The 26063-nt window shown below is 40.6% G+C and overlaps 1 protein-coding gene across 2 annotated transcripts in view; it reads left to right on the forward strand.

The window, feature by feature from the left end:
* Nucleotides 1–5104: 5104 nt before the first annotated feature.
* The window catches only part of RAB28 (RAB28, member RAS oncogene family), a 57298-nt gene continuing 36339 nt past the window's right edge, over nucleotides 5105–26063 (forward strand). Inside the window, exons 1-3 of one of the 2 annotated variants that reach the window (XM_081925799.1) lie at nucleotides 5105–5546; nucleotides 15959–16055; nucleotides 22559–22647. In XM_081925799.1, coding sequence (XP_081781925.1) covers nucleotides 5472–5546; nucleotides 15959–16055; nucleotides 22559–22647 — 261 coding nt within the window. In that variant the 5' untranslated portion in view covers nucleotides 5105–5471. The remainder of the gene's footprint in view (nucleotides 5547–15958; nucleotides 16056–22558; nucleotides 22648–26063) is intronic. The other variant, XM_081925800.1, reaches the window with a different exon arrangement.

Below are 26063 nucleotides of genomic sequence, written 5' to 3' on the forward strand. Positions count from 1 at the left end.
CGCTGCTGGGCCTGCATGGCAGAAAGGCTCCCCTTCAGCACTGGGCATTTAGTTTCCAGGCAAGCCTTTCCCACAGCAAGCGCAAGAAAGGCCAGTGTGACACTTGCCTGCCCGGCCTCCCATTTGTGGCAGCCATGAAATAGCATCTACAAACTTTCTCTGCTGCCAATGCTCCTTTGGCAGTGGCAGAAGTCAGTGTTCACCCACAGACACATTTCAGTGGTGGACAGGCAGCAGCACTTTTGAATGAAATCTAAGCTCACCTCTTCCTTCCTTCCATCAACCTCTGAGAGATGAAGTTCCATTGGACATTTAACTCTTAACAGAGTCAGACTTTCAAATGTGAGGAGAGTTGAACTTCTTCACTATAAATATATGACTCTCGTATGTGAAAGCAATCTGTCTCAGAAAAGCATCACTCATGTCTTCTGGATACCTGGATGGTCTGTGGCATACTGTCACACCAATATCACTTTTGTTTCTCTAGGTCAGGGGTCAGCAAACTTTTTCAGCAGGGGGCCGGTCCACTGTCCCTCAGACCTTGTGGGGGGCTGGACTATATTTTTTTTGGGGGGAAATGAATGAATTCCTATGCCCCACAAATAACCCAGAGATGCATTTTAAATAAAAGCACACATTCTACTCATGTAAAAACACGCTGATTCCCTTGTCGGGGGCCGGATTGAGAATGTGATTGGGCCGCATCCGGCCCTCGGACCTTAGTTTGCCTACCCATGCTCTAGGCTATCCTAACCTGGATCTTTTCAATACTACTTCTACTCTCAGATTCACAGGTTTCCATGCACATGTAACATGTTCTTGATGTGGAATGTCACTGCCCCTCTTTTTCTACTAGATCTATTCTTTTTGAATAAGGTCTAACTTTCAGTTGCTATATTCCAGTCATGAGGCTTCTGCCACCAATTCTCAATGTAAATCACATCATTCCAACATTAGAATCTCAGGTTCTTCCTGTTTGTTTCCCATACTCTGTGCTTTACTGTGTAGATATCAGACACCATGGGGGGTTGCACTTTCTGGTTTCCCTGCTAAATTTCTCTGCGGTTTACTGGTCCCTGCTGCTCTCTGTGTGACCCATTTCCTTTCCACTGCTCTAGTTATCAGGATGGGATATTGCTTTAGGGTTGTTGCTGGGGTCAAGACTTAGTTTGGGAGATGCATTATTTTTGCCCTTGCCTGGATTATGTTCATCTGTAGAGGTTTGGCAAGGTCTAAGAAGAGAAGGGAGGGGAGATGGGAGGGTGTTGTTTGGGTGAGCTCTGTGGGGAGAGGGTGGCCTTGCCAAGGAGTGCTTGTGGGAGGGGTGGATGGGCGCACAACCCCAGAGTCTGGCAAGACTGGCCCGTACGGGCAGGGGTACCTTTACCTTTACCTTTAAGGGGTGGGGCAGGGCACCCCACTCACCCTGCCACTTCCTCTGCTGGTGAGAAAAAGCAGTGGTGGTGGCTTCCAGGGAGATCTTGCTGACATTTTGTGAGATATCATACACTCTGCCATATCTCATGAGATCCCGCTGGAACTCGCTGACAGCCACTGCCGCTTCTCGGGTGCTCCTGCACAACCCAGGTAAGGGAGGCAGGATGGGGAGGCAAAACAGGGGGCAAGACAGGATGTGCTGCCCCTAGGAGTGGGAAGGGGTGGTTTTGGTGAAAAGTGGGGGGAGGGGCGGCTTTGGTGAGGGGGCTGGTGAATGACGTGAACAGGGGCACAGTGCCCAGTTCAGTATATTTTCTTAAAATGTCATGGGCTTTGTTTAATGACAAAGATTAGATGCAACTTGCAAGCACTCTTTTTAAAAAAGAAATAAAATTACTTTTTAATCAATAAATGCCAGAAAGTAGAAGCATGTGTGAGATAAAGATGTTGAACCAATGTGGATTGTACATCTCCTGCCTTGAGATATTATAATCTTGAGGTTTCTTAAACACTGGCCTTTTGAAATTTCACAAAGCACCCTAATTAAAACCACTCTAATTTCCTAACAGAGTAGGAAAGTCACACACATTCTTGCATCTGTTGAATCTATATGAAATCAATGGGATTTTAAAAGTGGCTAACTTTTTGCCCATTTCACCCCTTATTCAGAAGCCCTCTTGAACAGTCTTTCTCATATTTCCTATTGAAACCATTAGATATAACCAACATGACCCAGTCAAAATTAAGGGTATTTTTTCCTCATTTTTTTCCAGTAGAAGAGTTTTAAATGTGCCCAACTTTTCTATTGAAATAAATGGAACTTAAATGTGTTAATAATCTGTGCTAGATGATGACCCACATTTTTATGATTTAAAGTCAAATACTTGGTTTAACATTTTGCTTCAAAATAAACTGCAGATTCCGAAGGATATTGGCCATCTTGTAATTTTTAGGTGTGCCTTAATACCATGCAGATTTATTCCCACCTAGAGAATTCCTAAAGTTACAATCTTTGATCTTTGTTCTCAAGAAATTGGTACCCAAGGTGCATATAAAACAGGCATTAAAGTGGCTTTCTACCTTGTGTTTCTTCATTAGCCATCTAGCTTACCACCCACCACTGCTGTGGATTTAAGGGACTCCACATAATTGAGTCTGTAAATTAACAAACAACCAGACAGCTGCAGAAACCGAGCCTTAGGTGGGACATTGGCCCTAATGTTCTCATATTAGCACATTAAACAAGCAGAAGGGGAGTTCTTAATTATGCCTTGTTTTATGGGAGCATGATAAATTCATTTTCCTGGCCTCTCTGCAACCTCAATGGATGTGTTTGTGCCAGTGTTGAATTAACAGAGATAACAAAAAAACGGCTCCCTGGATTGAAGGATTATTCCATGTATCTGAAAAAACATCAGAAGCAGGGTAGTAATGAACCTGGAGCACACCCCAGTCTGCTGTTCAGCATCTAAGCTAGCAGTTATTCAGCATTACAAACTGACAGCTTGTAAATGTAAATTTTATTAAATGCACAGCAATAAAAATTTGTAGGTTTCTGTCACTTTGAATAAAAGGCTTGAACCTTTTAAATTATAGCTTGTACAAGCAGAGGGCCAGAACCAGGCAGCATTCTTAAGCTGGGGCTTTTAAAAGCCTCATTATTTACGCTTACTCATGTAATATCCTTTGCAAGATCCAGATATCCATGTCTCATATCACACACGGGGATGACAGACAGCCTTGCATTTCATACCTCTTAAAAAAATATGGCAGGCCATGCATAAAACTTGGCTCCCTTGGCCCTAGAGGGCCAGATAATGAAACAAAAATTTAAAGCAATCATATAACTAGTCTATTTTAGGACTGTTCTCCCTTAAACCAAACATACATCCCTTTAGTGTGAAAAGTGGGTACAAGATTTAGGACAGGGGTGAGGAACCCGTGACCTTTGTTCAATTTCATGTGGGTGGGAGGAACCCAGAGGGAGAGGCATAGGGCTAGAGGGTGGGAATGAGGCAGGAGGAAGCGGAATTGATGGAGCAATGGAAGGAAGAGGTAGAGTTCTCAGCAAGAGACCAGTTCATCTTGAATTACTTTGGAGCACTGGTTCTCAATTAGCAAAGTAGTGTGCACACACACACCGTTTTTCAAAAGCCATGCCATGCCATGAAAAAATTTGATACCTCTGTGGTAGTTTTTGTTATGTCTCTGGACCACCAATTGGGAACCATTCCTTCAGAGAGTTAGCACACAGCTTGAAAGTTTGCTGCGAATTAAATACCGGTACTTGCTGTATGAATTTGTGTGTGGAACTTTCCCTCATAATCTGCCTTGGTAACAGGGTCAGCTAAAGTTCTATCCAAATCAAGGTCATGGTCACTCATGTACCTGTCTTCCCTCTTTCTCCAGGCTCCTTTGTGTCTTATGAAATGTCCTTTCAGAGGCATGTACAAAACTCAGCAGTATCATATTTATGTAGAGTGAACAGATGCGAAAGAGAAAAATAGTGATGTATGTCAATGAGTACTGAAATAATGTGTTTGAGATGAAAGTTAAGCATTAGGCTGCAACTCTAAGCACCCTTACTATGGAGCAACACCCTACTGGACACAATGGGACCTCTAAGTAAACATACTTAGGGTTTTACTGCATGTTGCATTGAACTTGTAGCATGGAGAGGTGTCTTACGGTTGAATAAAACTGCTTAGGTTTGTGCTCATATAAGAACAGCAATCTATATTAAGCAATACTGAGCAATTCTGTTTTCAATTTAGTTTTTATTAAAGGTTTTATTGTGTAACAAACAAATACACAACGAAAAGTACATATAGTGTCTCCACTTTCAATTCAGTCTTTTTCGCAGTTTGTATACATTTGGTATGAGACACTTTTGTCATATGGATTTTGAGATGGGGGGGGATAATTATATTTCTTTCTATTGCTTAGTGTTTGTGCAGGATTTTTGTGACAGTATCATGTGTGTCAATCCTTTATTTATATATTTATTTTTGTTGGTATTACAAGAGACTGGAGACTGGTTGGTTGCCGTGTGGTTTGTATGTGCGAGGGGAAGGGGGTTGTTGAGCCCATCTAGTCCCACACCCTGTTCTCAGAGTGGTCCTTAAGGGAAACCAGAAAGCAGAACTTGAGCACAAGAGCACTTTCCACGGTTCCCAGCAACTGGCATTTGCAAGCACTGCTGCCTCCCAACTGTAGCAGCAGAGCACAGTCTTCCATTGCCATCTCCTTCATGGATTTGTCCAACCCTCTTTCAAAGTCGTCCAGGTTGGCAGCCGTTACTGCCTCCTGTGGGAGTGAGTTCCACAGGCTAACCGCGTGAAGTGCTTTCTTTCGCCTTGTCCTGAATCTTCCAGCTTCCATTCTGGGTGTCATGGGAATGAGAGAAAATATTTCTCTGCCCACTTTCTCCATGTCATGCATCATTTTATAAGCAGGAGGGTGTCAAACCATGGTTTTTATAAGCCGCCTGTGTGCGTCAAACCATGGTTTTCAATTTTGGAAATTGCAGGCAAAGCAACGCGCATGCCCAAATCTCCCTCCCTCGTGCTCCTCTGCCATTGGCGGACGCTTCCGACGCCCCGCCCACTCCCTCAGGTAACGGGGCTCCGCCTTCCTCTCCCCCCGCCCTCCTGTCACCTTTCACCCTCCGCGGGCCCTTAGGTACCGCGCCGGCCTTGTTACGAAGCCCCCGACGCCGCGGCTGCCCAGTCCAGGGCTCCGGAGCGAACCATTCCTTTAGGGGGCGGGGGAGGCTCTCCAGTCCGTGCTCTCAGGCGGCGGCGGCGGCGGTTCCCGGTTCCCTCTTCTCTGAGTCCCTTGGCGCCGCTTAACTCCCGTTTCTGCGTCTTCCCCCGCGCGGTGGCCTCTCCGCGGCCGTGTCCGTCGCCGGCTCCCCCCCTCTTCTCCTGCCAGGTGGTCTCGTCCAGCGTCGGCGTTAACGGAAAGCGCTGAGGGGGCCGAAGATGGCGGCGGCGGCGGCGGCTTGGCCCCTCAGCGACTGAAGGCGCCCTGTCATGTCGGACTCGGAGGAGGAGTGCCCTGAGCGGCAGCTCAAGTTCGTGGTGCTGGGCGACGGCACCTCCGGCAAGGTCAGTCAGCCCCCCGAGGGAGCGAGACTCGCCGTCGCCCGTCGTTGCGGGCGGGAGGACCGCGCTCCCCAAGCGCCTCCCGCCCCGGGAGACCCCCCCCCCGAGGCCGGAGCCGGGCTTGTGGGTCTGGGGTCTCGCGAGGGATGCTTGCCAGCCCCTCTCCGGGCCGCCCTTCGCCCTCGCCCTTTAATATCGCCGGCCTACCTCGCAGGGTGGTTGTAGAGAGATGACAGGGACCAAACGCACAAGGGGGGCGGCGGTCCTGAAATGCTTTAAAGCACCAAGAGGTGTTTTCTTATTTATTTAGTTACATCGTCTGTGCTGGGGGGGGAGTGATGCTACCGGCCCCCCCCATGTAATTAAGCAAGCAAATAGTTTATTTTGTTTTAGCAAACAGCCAATATGCACATTAAAACGATGGTAATTATAACAATAATAGTGACTTGCATTTCTACTTCTTAACCTTTTGAAAAATTCCCATACCTTCCTTAAGTTTTGTAGCACGGATCTGTAGAGCCTTAACAAGGAATTGGGATGTTCTGAAAGATATGTACTTCTCTGGATCAGACAGCAAAAGCAATCAAACAGGTCTTTGCAAGGGATATCCTTCCCTTCTGTACTCTTAACAGCGGGTGAATAGTATAATTGTTTCTAAGATCATTATAGAAAAGGCATTCCAGGAGCACATGAGTTGTATCTTCTATTGACACCAAGTTGCAACCACAGACTCAATATCTTTCTTAGGAATTCATTTATGTCGGCCCATCCAAAATGCTAACAGGAGAACACTTAATCTTGCTTGTGTAAAGAATAAAGTAAATAAATAAGAACGCCCCTCCCCACACAAGGATCCTCTCCATGATAGGGGCAGATTTGATACCTGCCAGGGCTCCTTAAAGCAGGGGGGAGCTCAAGTGACTAAAGAAGCGCCTCCTTGCAAAAAGAAATATAAAAAAAAATCCCTGTGAGCAGTGCTGGATTTATGTATAAGCTAAACAAGCTATAGCTTAGGGCCTCACTCTCTTGGGGCCCCCAAAAAAATTAAAGAAAAAAACCTGGATGTACATTTTCAAAATATAAGATAAAAAACAAATAAAACCTACATAAAGCAACAGTGTTTCACTATTAATATACTTCTTAATTGTATTGCAGTTCAACAATTACTTTGATAAAATACATATTTTGTTATGTGCAAATGGCTTTAGATATCTATTAGGTCCATAAATTACCATATAGCATATATTCGACACAAAAAACAGCAACAATTTGTTGTTTACAAAAGACAGCTGGACATATAAAGGGCCCCATTACCTTTGGTAGCTTAGGGCCTCATCAAACCTAAATCCGGCCCTTCCCGCGAAAGTACAGTGGTACCTCGGGTTACAGACGCTTCAGGTTACAGACTCCGCTAACCCAGAAATAGTACCTTGGGTTAAGAACTTTGCTTCAGGATAAGAACAGAAATTGTGTGGTGGCGGCGCGGTGGTGCAGCGGCAGCGGGAGGCCCCATTACCTAAAGTGGTGCCTCAGGTTAAGAATAGTTTCAGGTTAAGAACGGACCTCCAGAACGAATTAAGTTCTTAACCCGAGGTGCCACTGTGTTCTCTTTTGTCATTTGCAGCTCTGGGCTCCTCTGTTTGGAAGAAGAACACTCCACTGAAAACAGTGGGAATTATTATTATTGTTGTTGTTATTACTATTTAAAAATAGGGTCATTTCAAAAATAGGATTGGGCTGTCACATGATGATTACGGGTTTTAGATTGTTAGAAAAAAAGACATCAAAACTTTCTAGGGTTTCTAATTTATTTATTTATTAAAATTATAGAACAGCTTTATCTTCCAAGGAGGGGTACATCGTTTCCCCCCATTTCATCCTCACAAGAACTCTTAGAGGGAGGTTAGGCTAAGACAGTGGTTCTCAGTTCTTTTTCTCGGAGGCCACAGTTGCAGAAAAAAATTGCTTGTGCCACACCGAATTTTTTTTTATAGATGAGAAAAACTTTGGAAAACAGAAGAAACAGCAAGTAGCACTGCTTGTACACAACTACTTTATAATATTATCATGGGACATCCAGAAATTATAAAGCAATACAGCTACATAAGAACATGAATTATTTCCACAATAGAATTATAAACAAGCTTTAAGTATAAATATGTACCTTAAGTATGTATACAACCTCAACGAGATGTATGAGCTTGCTTTTGCAAGGTAATCTCAGTTATAGGATGAGATAGTTCTCAGTATCACTTGATGCTCCTCTCATTAAAAAAATATATATCCATCCCCCCCCGTATTGTACTGAACTGTACTGTACTACATGAAAATGTTTAAATGTTTCTTTGTCCTTGAATCTTCCCACCACAAGCCCACCACCTCTCCTGCCATACCCTTTGAGAACCACTGGACTAAGAGATGGTTTCTGGCCCAAGATCATGGCTGAGTGGCTTCATGGCTGAGTGGGGATTCACACCATGGTCTCCCAGGTCATAGTCCTAAGTATTATGCCACACTAGCTCTCCAAATAACCCTGGTATTTCAGGATTCTGAAACAGGTGAGGAGGCGTCTCCACTCCCACATGCTGAAGAGCACAATTTGGGTGATGGTGGTATTGGAGCTGGTGTGTTGGCCTCTGCTGCTCCCCTTGAGTGTTTTCAATAAAGCTTTATTATAGTAAAGCTGGGAAGGGGCCAACAAAGTCAAATGCATTTGTATAGCAGTCTTTTTAAAGCTGTTAAATTCACAAAAGGTCCCGAAATGGAGATTAATGTTTTTTTTAAGTCCCTAACTTGATTAAAAGTAAATATGAGCCTAGGTAGCCTTCCAAGGGCACTAGAATGCATTTTGAACTGGACTTGAGTGGGAAATAATGGTTAGTAGTGTAGGGTAAAGGGATCCCCCCCGTACTATGCAAGAGCATCCAGCGATGTAGGTCTCCGCACCTGCAGTCTGAAGTGGAATAGTCCAGGCACATCATTGAGAACTAGGTCTGTTACCAATATTGCATCCATTTACTTTTCAGTAGCATTCATTTAAGATGAGGAGGAATAAAGTTCTGTTCTAATAAAAATGATATAGCCTAGCATAAGGAGTGTGCCCCGTGCCCACTGGTGAATGATGAGGGGAAAGGGTTTAGTTGCTCTTAGGATAAGAGAGCAGTGGAGTCATATATGCAAGTAGAGCATCGTCAGGTCTGGCCCACCCATGAGGCAAGGTGAGGCAACTGCCTTAGGTGGCAGGATCCACAGGGGCAGCAGATCTGGCCTACAGCAATGGCTAGACCTGCTGCTTGCAAACTGGATCTGTGACCTGGAGCTGTCATCCCACCCCCAAGTTCTGCCTCCACTCTTGGTGAATAGGAGGTGCTGCTGGTTTCCTCCCACCCCTTGGGGGGAAATGTTGGGGTCTCCTGGGCTCTGCAGCCACCCAGCATGTTTCAGAGTGAGCCCCTTTTCCTCACCACACAGCCTTTGATTCCCACTTCAACCATCAGGTAAGGTTGATTTAGAATCATAGAATCATAGAGTTGGAAGAGACCACAAGGGCCATTGAGTCCAACCCCCTGCCAAGCAGGAAACACCATCAGAGCACTCCTGACACATGGTTGTCAAGCCTCTGCTTAAAGACCTCCAAAGAAGGAGACTCCACCACACTCCTTGGCAGCAAATTCCACTGTCAAACAGCTCTTACTGTCAGGAAGTTCTTCCTAATGTTTAGGTGGAATCTTCTTTCTTGTAGTTTGGATTCATTGCTCCGTGTCCACTTCTCTGGAGCAGCAGAAAACAACCTTTCTCCCTCCTCTATGTGACATCCTTTTATATATTTGAACATGGCTATCATATCACCCCTTAACCTCCTCTTCTCCAGGCTAAACATGCCCAGCTCCCTTAGCCGTTCCTCATAAGGCATCGTTTCCAGGCCTTTGACCATTTTGGTTGCCCTCCTCTGGACACGTTCCAGTTTGTCAGTGTCCTTCTTGAACTGTGGTGCCCAGAACTGGACACAGTACTCCAGGTGAGGTCTGACCAGAGCAGAATACAGTGGCACTATTACTTCCCTTGATCTAGATGCTATACTCCTATTTGATTCCACCACCCTGTTTCTTCCTGTTGTAGATCTTCATGCACCCGTCCTTCCCTGTTGTGGTGGTGGTGGGGGCATTTTGTAGTTTGCCTCAGGTTTCAAAATGTCTTGGGCCAGCCCTGAGCATAGTGGAGGAATCGGACTCTATAGCAGAATGTAAATTTGCTGATACTGTGTCAGATTCACAGAGAGCAACTTAAATCAATCAATCAATCACCTTTCTAAAGTTAAAACCGTATAGAAATTACAGAATATAATTTTACAAAATATAATATTACATATTACAATCATGGCAAAAATAGTCATTAACAATAAATTAAACACCAAAAATTACACAACTGAATCGAACAATTTCCATATAAATCAGAATAAGGTCTAAATAAAGATGCAAAAAAATAATATCAATAACGGCAACAACCCCACCCTCCACAAAATCCCCTCAACAACACCCTAACCCAAGAATCTGTTCAGCAGCCACTTCTTTTGCATCTGTAGTCAGTCCAGGTCCTGCCCTCCCAGGCCAGGTGGAAAAAGGCCAGCAAGGCAGGGATCAGGTCTTTCTGGCCTCACAGCCAAGATAGTCTCGTATATACCTTGCCCTGCAGTGCTGCAGTTTCAGCTTATTCCTGCTATAAACTGCCAGCTTGCCCTCTCTAACTTGTATTACAAGCCTGGTTTAAAATTGTTTCTGGCCTCTTCATGTAGCTCTGAAGTATGTACCATCCAAGCCATCATAAAAAAATCATAGAGTAATTATAAGGATAGTTAAGATTGTTTTCTAAAAGTTTCTGGCTGCTCTTTCACATTTACAGATAGCCAAAATAGTTCAAAATGTGTGGCTGTAGAGCTAGAAATAGCAGGCACTACTTGTATCATGTTTTAGTGTTCAAGAGTGTACATTTAGAAGCATGTACATTCAGGTCCATGGGACACGGGTGGCGCTGTGGGTTAAACCACAGAGCCTAGGGCTTGCTGATTAGAAGGTTGGCGGTTCGAATCCCCATGACGGGGTGAGCTCCTGTTGCTCGGTCCCTGCTCCTGCCAACCTGGCAGTTCGAAAGCACGTCAAAGTGCAAGTAAATAAATAGGTACCGCTGCAGCGGGAAGGTAAGCGGCATTTCCGTGCACTGCTCTGGTTCCCCAGAAGCGTCTTAGTCATGCTGTCCACATGACCTGGAAGCTGTACGCCGGCTCCCTCAGCCAGTAAAGCGAGATGAGTGCCGCAACCCCAGAGTCGGCCACGACTGGACCTAATGGTCAGGGGTCCCTTTACCTTTACATTCAGGTCCAGCTTCATGAAATAGCATCCTCAGGCCATGGCCCTGTCTCTTACCCCGGGTTCTGATTAGTGCTAGGCAGTTTGGTCTGGGCACCTTCCATTTTAATTTCCCACAGTGCTTCTGGTGCAGCATTATTCTGGGACATTGTGGGAAGTTAAATAGCAACTTGCTGCTCAGGGGATGAACTGATATAGGTGGAGGTGCGCCAAGACTCACTTTGCCAAGGACACACTGCTTCTTCTTGGTCTTTGATAATTGAACTGTTGTTATTAGTGCCCCTCCTATATAATTTGTTTTAGTTTATATGTATTGTATGGTATTTGGGGGTGGATTTGTTTTCATTATATTGTATTATTTTTTCTAGCTGTAACGTGCCCTGGGATCTTAATGTGAAGGGTGGGTAATAAATACGATGATGATAATGATGATGTTGCTGAGAAGAATTGCTTTGCTGGATCAGACTATCCGCCTAGTCCAGTATTTTGTTTCCAACAGTGACTGGCTGAATGCTTCTTGAATCTAAAGAATGTATTTATTTTACATATTTAGTACCTCTCCCTTCAGTTCTGAAGATCTCCCAGGGTAACTTATAGTAGATCAAAAAACCCCAAACAAAAGCTTAATGGTAAATCAGCAGTAGGGAAAACCTATCACAACATTAAAACCAAAGCTGCAAAGTTTACAAAACTGGAGCTACCTGCAGACACTGAAAAGGTCTTCACGCTTGACACCAAGATTTCAAAAGTTGCTTAGGCAAGCTTACATAGGGAGAGTGTTTCAAAGATGGGGTGCCACAACTGAAAAGACTAATCCTGGCCACTCCCTGCCTCATCCCTTAGTTATATTGTACAGAATTAGGGCAACTGCCTGTTTATCCCTGCTTGTGGTAGTTCTCCACAGGCCTTTCTGTTTTCTGATACCTCATATCCTTTAACTAAAGATGCTGGGAACTGAATCTGGGACCATACACATGCGAAGCAATGAACTATATTAGTGTGGGAAGCCTGTGGCTTTTTAGATATGAACAGCCTCATGGTGAGTGGCCAGGAATGATAGGAGTTGTAGTCCACCATCATCTAGAAGGCCACATTTACTCCAGCCTTCAACGCTAGTGGAGAAGAGCCATGCCCTCTGTCCAGAAACAGGAGCACTCAGTTTGATATCAAGGGGGCAATAACAAGCAGAAGATACAGCGGGTTGGGGGTTCATTACTGGTTTTTGGGAGCCCTGAAGTACCTTTCTTGGATTGTGTGGCACAGTTGCTTGTAGAGTTTTTACAATTTCTGACCATGTCTGTTCCCATTGTATTGAGAATTACCATATAATGGTTATGAGTGCCTTATATCAGTGTTTCCCAACCTTGGGCCTCCAGCTGTTTTTGAACTACAATTCCCATCATCCCTGACCACTGGTCCTGCTAGCTAGGGATGATGGGAGTTGTAGGCCAAAAACATCTGGAGGCCCAAGGTTGGGAAACACTGCCTTATATGACATGATACACTTGACTATAATATTGTACGCTGTATGCTTAGAATTATACTCTTCTAAACTTTTATCCCTAATTATGGACTAGAGACACTTACTTTTGAAGGAAGCCTTTATGATTTTACATTTTTAAAAAGCATTTTAAAGTGTGTAAATTACTTTACAGCTATATGGAAAGTGACCATATAGCTGACCAAAGTGACCCTATATGGAAAGTGACCATACCCTAGCTTTTAAGAAATGTAGGTAGCATTAGCAACTCCCATGTCGATAAAGGCTTTGAAATTGATTGAGATTCACACCCAACACTCTTTCTTCAATTCTGACAAGAGTTGTGATTCATGTGTATGTGTCAGTGTGGCCTGGTTCAAATGTAACTGGACTTCTCACCAAACTTTGGTTTGAAGAAACTTGAGTGCTTCCCTTTCCTCTTGTGTGACCGGCTGCAAATGAGACTTCCTGGTTTTTTTAGACCAGAGTTTCCCTGATGTCTGAAATTATAGTTTAAGGACCACCTACAATTCAGGATTGCAAACCAGGGTGGTAGTGGAATGCTTAGGTGTGTGCCCACTCAAATCATGTCTAGCTGAGTTAGCTATTGTGTCTGGACCTCTTTCTCAGTTTAGGTTAGGCTGTACTTAATGAAGGTTACTAAATTTGGTTTACATGCATGATAGTCGGAATGCTTGTTCAAATCATGATTTCCAATTCTGATTTGCTGTAATGAGAAACAATAGATTGAAAAAATGGCACTGAAGTGGCAAACTGTGGAAAGAAGCAGCTATGCCCCACCAGCAAATAGTGCACAAAGGAAGAAGTTATTTTGCAGAAATGTTTTTGTGAGAAACTTTTCTTTCTGTAAATTCTCATTTTCTTCTGAAAAATTAGAGGGCAAAAATTCAGTGCAGCCTTAATTGAAAACATTTGACCGGTGAACCCACTCTAGCAGGAAGGGAAATGGAATATAGGGTGCTAGTAGATTTGTCAGCCAGACTAGGCTTGTGGAGACGAGAAGGAAGTGCTGCTGTGGAATGCAAAGAAAACCACAAGGAAAGGCTAAAGAAAAGTATTTACTGGAAGTTAAGTTTGGAGAGTATAAATACATGATATAGCAAAAGAGTGGTTAGTTAGAGGATGATTAATCACCCCCTTTAATAACAGCTAATGGAATGAACAGGCTGTAGGATTAAGACAGATGTACCTGAAGTTCACATGGAAGGAATTTTAACAGTTGTATGCTGTTCCCTCTCTTTCTTCTATTCTTCTGAGACTTAGAATCCTCAGTTTCAGCAAATCAGCTAGGAATGCCGAGGGCTACTTTGGGAATCTTAAACTGTAAAAGGCCCCCATGTTTGACAACTGCGCTGAAGACCCAATAACTTGTCTGTTTCTGCTGAATACAGATTACTAGCAGCACTTCAGGCCAGAACTCTTATTGCTCTTCGCTTTCTGGGTACTATTCTGGATGTTTCGACATATAAGCAATGTTTCTTAACCACCTGAGCCTAGAATGGGGCCTTCGGGTTTATTATTTTGGCTCCTGAGGCCAAGAAGAGATTTGCTTATTTGTTTATGAGTACTTCTTGAGGCTTTATTTGTAGTACTTAGATTCCAGTGAAAGCAAATTGCCAAAGATCGTAAATCAGATATAATGGATTCATTTTTAATTCCTCAGTGTTTTGTTTTTTGTTTTTTAAAACTTGGCTATGTTACATATTGGTCTCTCTTTCTCTCCCCACAACCCCCTGAGCTGTTGGTATAGGGCACTTTACATTTATCAATTGCAAAGTAATAAGGCACCCATCTCCTGATTTTTCTGCTCCAAATTCTTTTGCATTAAGTGGAGATCATGAAAGTTGTCCTAGAAAACTTCGCTGAGTTGTTGAAAACTTCTTGCACTTATTGGCAGATGTAAACCCAAAGAGTGTGTTCATTAATGCCTCTAGAAACCTCTTAGGGAATATTGAGTGTCACACAGTGATAAAGTCAATATTTACAGTATCCCATAAATCAAGGATGGGAGGATACTGTATATAACCTTTCTGAATTGGAAAAAATTAAATATTCCTATACAATTTCTTATTAAAATACAGGAATATTTTAAGGTAGGAATCTGTTTGCAAAATGAGGGTAGTTTTGGTGATTTCTTCCATTTATTTATTATGTCTGACATTCTCATTTTTGTAGTTTTATCTGATGTCATACAATTTATATACTTCCTATAAAGTTTTAAAATGCAATTTTGAAATACTGAAATATTTTCATATTGTTTGAAAGATACTTTTCAAATCAAAATGTCAAAGTAAATTTATTGTGAATATAATTTTTAATTAATAAATATATAAACATTGAAATGAATTATGATACCACTTGTAAGGTAGGTTATTGTTCTCAGTCAGTCTGCAACTTACAGTCCAAAATCCTTTCCCTCCCCCCTTTTTTCTAGAACATGTATTGGGCTTAATTTAGCACCAACACAATTATCAGTAAGCATATCTTTTAGGAAATGGATTCTATTCCACTAAACTTACATTGTTTTATTGCTAGTAATATGAATTGGAGGCCCACGTATTAATAGGAAAATTGTTTCTTATATTCTAGGCATATCCTCTAAACTCTTGCATTTATGCATAACTTGAATATCTCCATAGCCTCTCATACATTAACATCTGCAGAAATAGATTAGTGCTCAGAAAGCGAGAGGCAAAGTAGTCCAGTGGATAGAATTTCAAAGTTGCTTTTAGGAATTCTAGATACACATCCCAGTTCTTTCATGGACTCGTTCTGTGGTCTTAGTCAGGTTGCCTTCTCTTTGCCTTGGTTCTCTTCTTGGGCTTGTGCTAACCTAGTGAGATGTTCTTAAAACATTTTTACTTGAACTTTGGTCATGTGACAAGCTGTTTTTGCAACTCCAATCAACATCAAAAGTCATCCATGCAGGGAAGGAAACTCAGGTCCAAAGCCCCCTTGGGCACATGAACTATTTGTGTGGTCTTTGAATCCTGGACAGTGTTGTTGTGAAGACAAACAACGTTCTGAAGTGCTTTGCTTGTTACAGTGCTAAGTAATTAAGGCAGGATCTGGAGTGTGGCAGAGCATATGCTTTACTTTTAGAAGATCTCTGGTTCAATTCTGCATCTACAGGAAGGGCTGGAAACAACCCCTATTTGAAACCTTGGAGAGCTACTTCCAGTCGTTGTAGATAATACTGAGCTTGATGGAGAAATTGTGTGATTTGATATAAGGCAGCATCCTATGATCCTATGATGTAAAGATAAATTCTTGTGCTCTCTGCTAGAGCAGCCCAGACTTTGTGTGTGTAGAATAGGATGTACACTTTTATTCTATTGTGCTCTCTCACTTTAGACATCAGTTTTGTGTTAGAAATTTCTCTTCTATAGTTTTAGAATTGGTATCCTATCTGTTAACAGGAACCCCCCCCCAAAAAAAAGCAACAGTTGGGAAGCTCTGATTTAAAACTTGCCTAGTTTTCATTTTATTATGTTTTACTTCAGTTGTGTCTTCTGAGATATCAAGTGAACTTAATATGATTCTGTTTTTAGACATCCTTAGCCACACGTTTTGCTCAAGAAGCTTTTGGGAAGCAGTACAAACAAACCATAGGACTTGACTTCTTTTTGAAAAGAATAACACTCCCAGGTAAGAGGAGATTAACATGCATAATACGAAAAAGTGTGACCAACAGTGAAGTGTTGAGAAAAGGACTGTACTCTTAAGCACATAAAAAGTTCTGAAGTTCTAAAAGTATGAACGAGCTTCAGTTACTAATACAGGATACTTACTGATGAAGGATTGTTTTTTATATTTACATTATGTTTTGTTGTGTGTGAATATTTAGATTCCCAAGAATGTGTTTGTATGAGGTTCTTGAATTTAGGATTTAAAGTAGATACACCATGTGCAAAATGGAAATGGAAAAATGCTTATTTTGAAATGAATATGGATTTTAGATAAAATATCCCCTACTTTTACTTAGGTTGAGGGGATACATATATACTGTAACTATGGAATTGCTAGGCTGTGATATGTGAATGCTGTCTTATGCAAGGCAGCATGAAATTGCTGGCATTTAATAGACCACTAAAATTCAGGGTCCCCAGGCACTCATAAAAATACAGTTTGAGCATTCAAGATGTTTCACTTCGTGATGCAAAGAAACTATTTAGATGCCAGTTGTAGTACACTGCATGGAAAACGTAAAGAAGTAATTAAAAAAGAATGACAGAATCTTAAAGTTTGTTTCTAAACAATTGGGGGGGTGTCTAAAATGAGTTGATCATTTTAATGTAATTCAATTTGCAAGCATAAAAATATTCCATTAAAGGCATTTTCCCCTGGTGTGCTTAACAAACCAAAGCTGGAGAGAGCATTTTCACTATGAAACTGCAGGGAGAATTGATAATGTTGCTGCAAGATTGAACTTTTATTATTTCTGGGATGTTTCAGCAAAATACATATGAAGCATAGTTGAACTGAACAGTGAGCAGGATTTTTGTGTGTGCTAAACCTCAGATGAACTTTTCTGAAAATTCTGTTAAATAAGTGTCAATCTTAGAGGTCCTGAAAAATAATTCAGAATCTAGACTTCAGCAGAAATTTGGGAAAGTTATCAGGACTTTTCCAGATTTACTAACATTCAAACTACATAGATTTGTTGGATGTGATATTAAATCTCAAATATGGGTGCTTATTTTTTAGGAATGCAGAGGATAATCCTGTGTTGCCCACTTGGTTCTCTAGATGTACATACAATATGTATCGTATTTTCAATAGCAGAATGTGGGCCAGAAATACATTTCTTCTTATCTCCCCCTCACCACCCCCAATAATAGCTGCTAAGCTTGTGTAACATATTAAATCATTATTGAATTCTAAATGGGGATTGAATGCTTGGGGAAATTTCTTTTCCTACAATAATTTTTCTCGTCAATTATAATAAAATATTACCCACTTTCTTTATAACACCTGCATATTTCTTGTTTTTGTGTTTATAAGAACATTTCAGTTGCTTTTTGGTGGAGTACATAAAATTGTTATTTTTCCAGATTTTTTCACAAGCTCCTCTTTGTACATGATGGCATAACTTATTAGTTATCGGTGGTAATGTTTGTTGGAGAGCCATAATAAGTTTTCTTGTGCTCAAAATGTTTATGCCACAGAAATCCATTTTTAAAGATGAATGCAATTGTTATTTGAATAGCAACATTGTTATTTTTAAAGTACAATAACTAGAATAGCAATTTCAAAAAGAAACAGTAACTGTGATTGAACTCATTAGGGGCCAGGTAACAAAACTGCAGTTTCTTGAGAGCTTTGGGATTAATATTTTTGGGTTAATATTTTTGAAGATGACCCTTTAAAGTGAAAGTATTTTAAATAAAAATGCTTATTCTGCTTCCTTTTTCACGAACCTTTGGTAATTGTTCAAGACTGAATATTGATTTCAGCTCATATTTGGTACCTTTATTCTTGTTAGCTTTGACAGGCATTAATTTTGGGTTTGGAGGGAAGAAGGTCTGATTCTAGGGACCTCTTTTCCCTCCCAATTCCAGTGCTACCACAGCTGATGGTGTCAGCCAACTGTTTTGTATGGAAGGTCCTTCTGGTACTCAGTCTACTGCTGTATGCAAGGGTCTCTGCATTGGGATAAATGTTTTTGGATTTGTGGTACATATCTTCCAGCACAAATATTGTTGAATAGTTTAACTGTAAAATGATATATTTTTAAAATTAAAACTGATTCAATTCTCTTTGAGGGAATTATGTTCCAAATAGTGGCCTGGTTCATTATATTTTATGATCCAGTTTAGTGTGTCATTTAGATGTAACCACTGTGCAGATTTCAATGCTTAAAATAGTGCATCTGTTAGTCAGAAGTTTTGCAGATAGAGCTCCTTAAGAGTCACAGTCAAAATACTTTCAGGAAGGTTGTGGGTATAAGCCAGTAAACAGGGTTTCACTGTGAAAAGGCTTTTAAAAGGCCTCAGTAAAAAAGGAGGACAGACGTGTTTTCAGTTCCATCTTTACTGTGTAGAACTTTAAGTAAGGTTAACCAGTGCCCCAAGTATACTTTTAGAAGGCTGCTGTTGAATCCTGCTAGTGGCATCAATTCAGACCAAATGAGTTTGGCTATCTGCCCTGTGTTCCTAATAAACTCAGCTTCACTTTCAATTGAACATTATTTCCTGTAAAGTACAAAAAAATTGAAGTTAAAACAAAATTTCTTAAGAATTTTTAATATTCAATACATATGAAAACTTTAAAGGGTTTTTTTTGCTATAGGACCAAAAATATACATCATGCAATTGTGTAAAACATATTTGTGTATAGTTACTTGAAATATTTACAGTACCACTGTTCAACATCTACATGGATAGTCTGTATTCTCTCCAGTTTTAAATATACATGGAAATTGAACCTAACTGAATAATTCTGGCCTCATTTGAAAAATACATATCTTAGTCTCATTTATTTCAGTACAAAGTTCTGCCAAATAAATGGGCTTAAGATCAGGATTCTAGGAAAATACAGCTATCAACATATTTTGAAGAGGGAAGAACCCTGTGTTTTTGAACGTTGTAATCATAATAAGATATTTTTCAACGTAATATGTTGCTCATAGCTTTGATGCACATTAGTCTTAAGTCTCAACAACCCTGCTAATTGGGTGCCTTCAGGTGCAATCCAAGGGAAGTTCTCCTGTGCAAGGTTCATTAGAATGGATGAGAGCTTCCATTCATTTGAGAGTAGCTTGACACGTCAAATGCCCTTCAGGAATATATTTACACAGAAAAGTTGTTAAAACCATTATTCACACTAGCTTTATTATATAGAAAGAAGGTTCCAGATCTGAATATAGTTTCTACATGTATCTCTTTAACACAGGCAAAACACTATCAAAACTGGCTAACTTTCTCAAGTTTGCATGCTGTTTTTCCTGATCATTTATTTATCTGACTATGCAGCAATGTTATGGGAAGAATTTTAAAAGGTGTTCAGACAGGAAACCTTATATTTATGTTAGTTGTATATTGTAAAAGATCAATACTTTTTATGTTAAATGCAGTGGGACTAAGACTTAAATCCTGTATATGCTTACCTAGGTGTAAGTCTTATTGATTTTGTTGTGGAGCTTAGTTCTGAGTAGCCACTTTTATAAACCAATTTGAAGTTTTATTACATTCAAGCAATATATAGGCGTTGTGAAATAAAAAAAAAAAATAGACGTGCATGTTTGCACTCTAAATATACATGAATGGGTGCATGATTGAAACCATAGTACTGTAAGTCATTTACATTGATTTAATTAGGAGTAATCAACATAAGGGTCATCAATTTTATCTTTAATAATATTGAGTAAGTGAAATTAAATCTTTTTGTTTTATAGAATTACTTTTGTTTTAAAGAAATTGATATTTTTATAACTGATATGAAGGATTTTAATAACTGTTACTTGGGTGTATTAAACTTTTATCTGCAATATAACATACAAAATTCAAACTGATGTCCTTTCTTTCTTTCTTCATTACACACACACACACACACACACACACACACACACACACAAGCATACACCTTCCATTTCCTCAGGTTGACATCTGTAACATGGGAATCTAGGAATATATATTGCTCTTGAATATGTGGACTGTTTAGTATTTTGCCACCTTCTTGTCTTGACCAACTGCTCTGCTAACAGCCGTGTGACAGAGAAAATGCAGTTTTGAGAAAAAAATGCACCTATTGAATTTTCACTAGTCTGCTCATTGTTATGATGGCACAGAGCTTCTGTCCATAAAAAGTAGCATACTATGATGCTGGAATTGTGACCTAAAGCATTCCTTTGAGATTTTCGTTCGGGAGAAAAAATGCATTAGCTGCTTAGATTTTGAGCACAAAATCACTATTTTGTATTATGCAAGCTGTACTGTTTGAACAGTTCATGGAACTATGTTCTAAAATGTGATGTATGTAGGCAGTATATTTTGCTGGGGTAATGTTAACACTGGTTATAAAAGTTGGCATAGAGAATAATTTATGTGAGTTGTTTCTACACATACACATTTCTTTTAAATGGAAGAGGCATGATTGCAATTTGTTACACTCTTGTGTTCAGTATTTTGTTAGATGTAAGTACTTTAAAGTACTTTTAAAGTGTGTGCAAAAGTGGACATACTACTTATCTGACATGAACTGATTCCAGCAGTAGCTGGTTCTTAGCCTAGCTGTCAACGTTTCCCCTTTTTAATGGGAAATTCCCTTATTCTGAATAGGATTCCTCGTAAGAAAAGGGAAAAGTTGACAGCTATGGTTCTTAGCTGTTACATCTTTCTTTATCATTACATTTTTGGGGTGTGTGATGCAAACAAATGAATTCCTGTGGGTGAGATTTTAAGCTTTTATTTAGTGAGATCAGTGAGACTGGGAAATGTTTCAAATTGACTGGATCATGCTTATATTATATGAAGTATTATAAAGGCTTGATATTAGAATAATTTGGATTTCTGCTAGAGAAAAATTAAAAACCACTGCTCAATTCATGAGATTTGAAGTCACGTTGAAGGTGTTTTGCTTTTGGAATATTTATTAATGGAATATAGTGCTGGTTTAGCATCCACAATATATTGAGTATGCTGACACATATACACTGTGAGGAGCTAAGGACTATTGGAATATCTAGACACAATATTTAAAATCAAGTCCAGTTACTATTGCTGAAAAGTGCAATCGTTTAGTATTTTGAGTCTGTCTTTCTAGCTGTGCTATCAAGGAGATAACCAGGATCCATTGTAAAACTATTCATTTGTGAGCAAGGTCAGCCAAAGCTTTACTTTCAATTTCTCTGCAGTTATTTGCTCTTCCAAACAGAAGAGCTGCTCTGCCATTTTAAAAATGACATGGCTGTTACTGTGGGAAGTGCAACAGATAAAGGTGAAAATATAGCTTTGCACACCATTCATGTCTTCTCAGCTGAATTAGGGGAAAAATTGCCCACAAGAAAATTTGTGTCAGATTATTAGTACAAATAAGTGGAAAACAGCTGCTACTGAGCACTCACAAATAATGAATGATGTGAAGTTGACAGGTACAAACTGTTTGGAAAATAATGTGCACAAAATTTCGTTGTGCTCAGGACCGAGAAGGCAGAGGGCCTTTTTGGTGGTGGCGCCCTCCCTGCGGAACACCCTCCCTTCAGATGTCAAGGAGATAAAGAACTACATAACTTGTAGAAGACATCTGAAGGCATTCTTGTATTGGGAAGTTTTTAATGTTGGATGTTTTATTATGTTTTGATATACTGTATGCTGTAAGCCTCCCAGAGTGGCTGGGGAAACACAGCCAGATGGGTGAGGTATAAATAATAAAGTAATTATTATTACCTAGTTTTATGCACCAAAGTGAGGTTTTAATTTTGCATTCCTTGAACACCAGCCCCTCCTGGTAACATAGCAAGTAAATTGGGGGGCGGAGCTGTTTGCAATGGAGGCGTGGTAGTGAGATAGAGTTGCTGTCAGAAATCCCCAGTGGGTTTGTGCAAGCCATTGGGCATTATTTAATAGCTCTTGGATCCTAATCATGCTTTGTGTTTATCATGCACACACACACACATGTGCACATATGCTGTCTGGGTCCGTGTGAGCCTTGAATTTGTTTTTTGTGCACAGCAGACCATGTCTTATCATATTGCCACTTTAACAGACTTGCATTAGTTAAAATGATGTAAATAAGCATACCAATAATGGTTTTCATAATGCATCCAGAAAAATATTATTAAGGAAAAAATCAAGAGAAGAATCAACATTTGACATGACTGTTCAGTTTGTTTGTTTGGTTTTTGTTTTTTTAATCTATTTGCCAATGTGATATGGGTGGTGCAGTTTGGGAAAAACATGATTAAAGCTCCTTTAGATGTTGCATTGCGCTCTGGATCCTGGTCAAATGCAGGGCATGGTTTGGTGTAGGCAGTGGCAAAGCCTACTGTTCATTTCTTTTATATAAGACAGATACATCAGCAACAGCACATCTGACAAAGGTGGAACACATGGTGTTGCTGCTTCAATATTCTGTTGTAAAGATTATTTATATCTGATTTCTGTAAACCAGCTATGTCAAATACATCAGTTATTTTTTCCCCCTTCTTGCAGGAAATGTAAATGTTACTCTTCAAGTATGGGATATAGGAGGCCAAACAATAGGAGGCAAGATGTTGGATAAATATGTCTATGGCGCACAGGTATGGTTTAAAAAATTATAAGTTACGGTGGTTACTTATTGTTGGCTTCTCTAGGACCTTACTGTAAAAATGATAGTTTGCAGTAGAATTTTAAGAGGCTAGTAAAATGTAAACATCTGCTTAAGTGAAACTGTTTTGAACATTGGTTTTGTAGACTGAATTTTTTTAGCACAGGATTGCTTGAACAGTATTTCCTTTTATGAACGAAAGGTGCTAGTTTGTATATCCCTAACAGCTTTCCGAAACAGATGTTCATGGCCCTGCATTGTGGCTTAAGTTGAAAATAGCAGTTTTCGTCAAGGTTATTTAGATATCCCCATGGATATCTAAATAGGCATAGTGGCTGTTTTGAGTGCAGATGCTTCCTGGGGAGCAAAGGTAGAAGGAGGAAATTAAGAGCAATCCTATGCTATTAAATTCATTCAGCCAGCTGAGGTTCTAGGAGGGCAAACAAAAGAAGGCAACTAGGTAGCTAAATGTTTTTGCAGAGCAGTGAAAATGAACTGTGCTTTACAAGTAGACAAATTTTTAAATTATCAGTAATGCTACATACATTCTTTTCTGTTTAGAACAAGAAGCATTTGAGACAGTGCACCCTCTGTTGTTAGTAAACTACAAAAGAACACTTGATTTTTTATAGTACTGCTTTTTGGACAGCTTGATTTATAAATATGTACAATAAAACTTACTCAAACCCACAGCTCATTTTTATTTGTGATGAACCTATTTTTGTTTTGTTTTCTCCCTGAATAAAGAGAAAAATAGGTGGTTGAGGCCTAGATGAAATGGGGTGTGTGGCAATGTGTAAATATAGAGGAGGAATTGTTAATTGAAGAGACTGGAAATTGCACATTAGTAGAAGAAAAATGGGCCAACTTGTTAAATTTTAAAGCTAGTCATTTTCAGAAATGAAGTTAACAGATGTTTATTGCAGCTTACCCAAACTTTGCTGCATCTCTTGAGCCACATCATGTTTTCCTACATAAGGCGAGGAAGCACTATAAAATGAGATTAAATTTAAACTCTCAATAATATGGTAACTTCACTATATAGCTGCAAATTATATACACAAAATTAAAAGCAATTGGGGATGTGAAATACTAGAAAATATGTTTCCCATGCAGCCAGTCCATGGAAATAGTGCCCATCTGTTCTCGAGGTATTTCTTCCAAATAAATGTATATAGTTAGCTTTGATATATGAAGTATTTTGAGTGTTCAAACCACCTAATATAAATTATTTTAGTATCCCTTAGAGCAATCTGGTCAGGTAGGTCATTATTTAGTATCTCCCTATTGCAGATGAGAGACTGAAGCTAAAAAGCAATAGCTTGCATGAGACCATCTGCTGAATTAACTATAATAGGCACAATTTAAGCCTTAGACATCCTTATTCATATTTAGGCACTACACTAATTCTATTACCATTTTAACTTATCAGATAACCTCTTTTCTTCCTCAATTTCTTTTGATTTCAGATTTGCTTCATTAAATTTCAATGCTGTGCTCTACAGCAGAAGTTGCACTTGAATTACAAAAATATAGCTGTGGAAATAAATTTGATACCCAGAGTGCTGGTAACTTTGTGGACATCCATATTATAGGTTAAGTTTAAATAAGACTGTAAACTTTATTTAGACTTTATTTTTTATGCCTTAGCCCAGAAAATTTTTATCATATCCCTCTGACATCTTCCATATATCTGTTTTATTGGGCATGACTGATTCAGTCTGTTGCTAGAACAAATAAACCATTGTCTGAACTTTTATATTGTCAATTTCACTCTATCATAATTTCAAGGTTAGAGATTCATAATTAAGACTCTGCAAACTTGAGGGTGATGGGAACTAGGTGCTGTCCTGCCGATGACAGTGAAGAAGAAGAGGAACTTATATGCTCAGCAGCAAGTAATGAGTCACAGTATCCACTACACTCAGGCTAAATGACAGGAAAGATGAGGCTACATGGGCTGGGAGTAGCAATCCAAATTTAAGAAGTCCAAGGTCAGGGCAAGGAGTTCAGAACAGCACAGAAGCAACGGAGTTGCCCTAGCAGGTTGGCAAGCTCATCTGCCAAGTTTCCAAATATAGGGCAAGGCATGCTTACTCATGAGACTCATGAGACTGCCAAGTGTGCAGATGATCATTGCATCAAGGAGGATGCGCCTGTTCCCAGTGTTGGGAGCACTGCCAGGCCCTGGGCAAACAGGCTGTGCCTTCCCCTTCTGACCCTGGTTTTTTAACACCTAGTGGTGGACTAACACCCTCACTGGATTCCATTGTTGTACTCCTTTCCCGGTTGGGGTGTGTGTGTGTGTGGTGGAATGGCAGGACTGCTTCCTCAGCCAAGACAGCCACATCCTGGGAGGGGGGTGAATCTGTCTGCTTCAACCACTGTTGCTTAGTCTCAGCCCTGTCTCCCAATGTCATCCTCCTGTTCTCCATCCTCCTTCATCTCAGCCTGCCACTGCACATGGTGACCTCAGGACTTGTTACATCATCTCCCCTCCGATGATGCCCCCCTTTCTTGGTCTTTGGATCTGGCTTCATGGGGTAGTGCCTGTGAAAGTGGTGTACCAGCTCAGAGGTGGGTACATCTATGACACCCTTCCAGGAGTGTTCGTTTAGTCCATAACCCTTCCAGTTTATCAGACACTGCAGCAGACTAACATGGTGATGAGAGTCTAAAATCTGAGTCATTTCATATTCCTCTTCTTCCACCATTACCAGCGCAGGGGGCATCTCCAAGATGCCACCCAAGGATGCTTGGCTGCAGAGGGGACTAAGGAGTGAATGCTGGGGGCATCCACATAGACAGGAAATGATCCTGAAATGCCATGTGCTTTAATTTGGAAAGGTCCTAGATGATGAGCATCCATTTTGAGGGAAGATGATGAGTGAATAGTTGCACTTTGAGTTTGGTGTCCTCTGGGCAATGTTTACTTGCAATTTCTTTGGATGCAGTTTTAGCCCAGCCCAGGTGCTCTTGAAGGAGTTGATGCATAGTTGGAAGGTCTTGGACAAAGTATTTTGTGGTGGAGATCAGAGAGGGGGGCAGGGTCAGTCAGAGGCTTGTGGATGGTTTCCATAGTTGATGGGGGGAAAGGGACTGCTGGGTGGAGGGGGGGACTCTTTAAGGGGAAGCATTGTGATCCAGTCGTCTTGTTGAAAATTTATACAGCAGTGCAGATATTTCAGTATTGCGTTGGGTCTGTTCTGTCTGACCGTCATCTGTGGATGATGGGAGGAAGGCTACTTGAGCTTGATACCCAAAAGTTGCAAAAGGGCTTGCTATAAATGGGCTGTGGATTAAGGTCGCCTCTCCAATATATTCCCTACATGGAGCCCATGGAGGCATAATATGTGTTGCACAAGCAGCTGGGCATCCTCCTTGGCTGCTGGAAGCCCTGGATGTGGC

This window comes from Podarcis melisellensis (genome assembly GCF_964234715.1).
Source record: "Podarcis melisellensis genome assembly, chromosome: 9".
Classification (NCBI taxonomy): Eukaryota; Metazoa; Chordata; class Lepidosauria; order Squamata; family Lacertidae; genus Podarcis; species Podarcis melisellensis.